At 45.2% G+C, this 2,033-nt stretch overlaps 1 protein-coding gene across 4 annotated transcripts in view; it reads left to right on the top strand.

The window, feature by feature from the left end:
- The window catches only part of LOC101344502 (glutathione S-transferase Mu 1-like), a 34,377-nt gene that overhangs the window by 7,498 nt on the left and 24,846 nt on the right, over positions 1 to 2,033 (top strand). The window contains exons 8-9 of one of the 4 annotated variants that reach the window (XM_023742176.1): positions 1,451 to 1,560; positions 1,835 to 1,864. The exons of 2 other annotated variants lie outside the window; for them this stretch is intronic. In XM_023742176.1, the coding sequence (XP_023597944.1) occupies positions 1,451 to 1,560; positions 1,835 to 1,864 (140 nt within the window). Of the gene's footprint in view, positions 1 to 1,450; positions 1,561 to 1,834; positions 1,865 to 2,033 lie in introns of those variants that run through there. One more of the 4 variants, XM_012558988.1, reaches the window with a different exon arrangement.

Below are 2,033 nucleotides of genomic sequence, written 5' to 3' on the forward strand. Positions count from 1 at the left end.
GTAATATTTACCACTTCAGAATTTTCCACTTTAGGACCCATTGCAACTCTACAGGACAGAGTAGTACTGCCCCAGAGAGTTTCCAAGAAGCGGCTGGTGGATTCAAACTGCCAGCCATTTGGTTAGCAGCCCAGCTCTTAAATACTACACTTCCAGGGCTCCAGGATAACAATACCAAAAAACGAAACCCATTGCCATCAAGTCGATTCAGACTCATAGTGTCCCTACAGGACAGAGTAAAACTGCCCCAGAGAGTTTCCAAGGTAACAATAGGCCCTTTGAATTCTTCAAAGGCCTCTCCTTTCCATGGGATTATAGGAGCAAATCTGTAGGTTAAAGCAGCTTATGTAACATAGCAGTCAGCTAAAGCATTACGGAGAGATTCTGGGTCTTTGCACATTGAATGATCTTCTACTTTATCACAGCTGTTTCCTGAAGTAAAAGCAAAGCAGCTAAAATAATTTTGGTGTTTTTGTTGTCCAAATTTCTAGGATTTTTGTGAGACTAGAAACATCTTTGTTTCCAAAAAGGAGCCCTCGTGGCAAAGTGGTTAAAGCACTCAACTGCTAACTGAAAGGTCAGCAGTTTGAACATACCAGTTCCTCAGTGGGTCAGCTTCGTAAAGACTGAAACCAAACCAAAACCAAACTCGTTGCCATAGAGATGATGCCAAACCATAGTGACCATTTAGGACAAAGCAGAACTGCCCCATAGGGTTTCCAAAGAGTGGACGGTGGATTCGAACTGCGGACCTTTCAGAAATCCTATGGGGCAGTTCTACTCTATCCTATAGGGTCACTATGAGTCGGAATTGACTCAGCACCAATGGCTTTGGTTTTTGGTTGTTTGCAAAACATTCCAAATATCTGGACTAAACCATCAAATGAATGGAAATCAGGAGAAGTAACGCTTAGGGATAGAAGGGTGGTCTACTCTTCACTCTACTGCTGCTACTAACCCAGTCTGTCAGTGAGAATAGGAAACAGAACTCTTGATTTTTGGTTTGTTTAATGGTGTAACTCTGGTGTTAGCCCCTCTCCCTTTTCAAACCCTTCTGTCCCATCCTGCCACCCCCACCTGAAGACAGTCAGAGGAAGGCACCCTGAGAAGGAGCTGCTAATGGTCCATCACTGGCCCCTTCCCCCAATTAGCTATGAAGATGATGACAGCTCTTCTATTACCTCTCCTTCCCCTCTTCCTTCCCCTCCTCTTCCTCTTCCTTTCTTTCTCTCTTTCCCTGTCTTTTTCCTCTTCACTCTCTCCCAGGAAAAATTGACTCCTGAGTGCTTGGAATAGCTACCTGGACAACTAAGACAATTCCCCTTATTCCTGGAAATTGTCCTGGTTTGCAGGGGAAAGATGGGAAGAAGGGAGAAGAGAGCACATCTCTCTATCTCTGCAGGTGTTCATGAATTTTCCAGACCTGGTCATCTTGTTGTTCTTCTTCTAGCTTACCTTGGGGACTTTCTCACCTATGATGCCTTAGATCAGAACCACGTGTTTGATCCCAAGTGCCCAGATGAGTTCCCAAATCTGAAGGCTTTCACGTGCCGTTTTGAGGTGAGGCTCCCTGTACATTTCTATTACAAAAACACTCACAAGCTCCCGTGGGCCCTGAAGGACCCCATGGTGGTAGATTGTTGCCCAACACCCATGGTGGGACACCTCTAAGCCTTTGAGTCTTGGTAAAGGCCTGGTTCCTTCCACCCCAAAGGCTCTGTCTACCAGAAATGGGGGTAAGTAGAGGCAGGCAGCATGTGAATGTTGTGGTTTTGGTCTGGTTCTTTTGGACTGGGTTCAGGTCTTTATAAGGTTTGGTGTGCTTTCCCTTCAGGCTTTGGGGAAAATAGCCGTGTACATGTAGTCTGACTACTACTTAAACATGCCCATCAACAACAAGACGGTCCAGCACAGCAACAAGAGGATATGCTGAGCAGGAGGAGAGTTACACTGTTTGTTTTGTTCCATCCTGTCCCTAGGAGGCTTGTTTTCTGTCTTCTCTGCTCTTTTACAATAAATAGTACTTACACAAC

The sequence above is a fragment of the Trichechus manatus genome, unplaced genomic scaffold (genome assembly GCF_000243295.1).
Source record: "Trichechus manatus latirostris isolate Lorelei unplaced genomic scaffold, TriManLat1.0 scaffold00204, whole genome shotgun sequence".
NCBI classification, from domain to species: domain Eukaryota; kingdom Metazoa; phylum Chordata; class Mammalia; order Sirenia; family Trichechidae; genus Trichechus; species Trichechus manatus.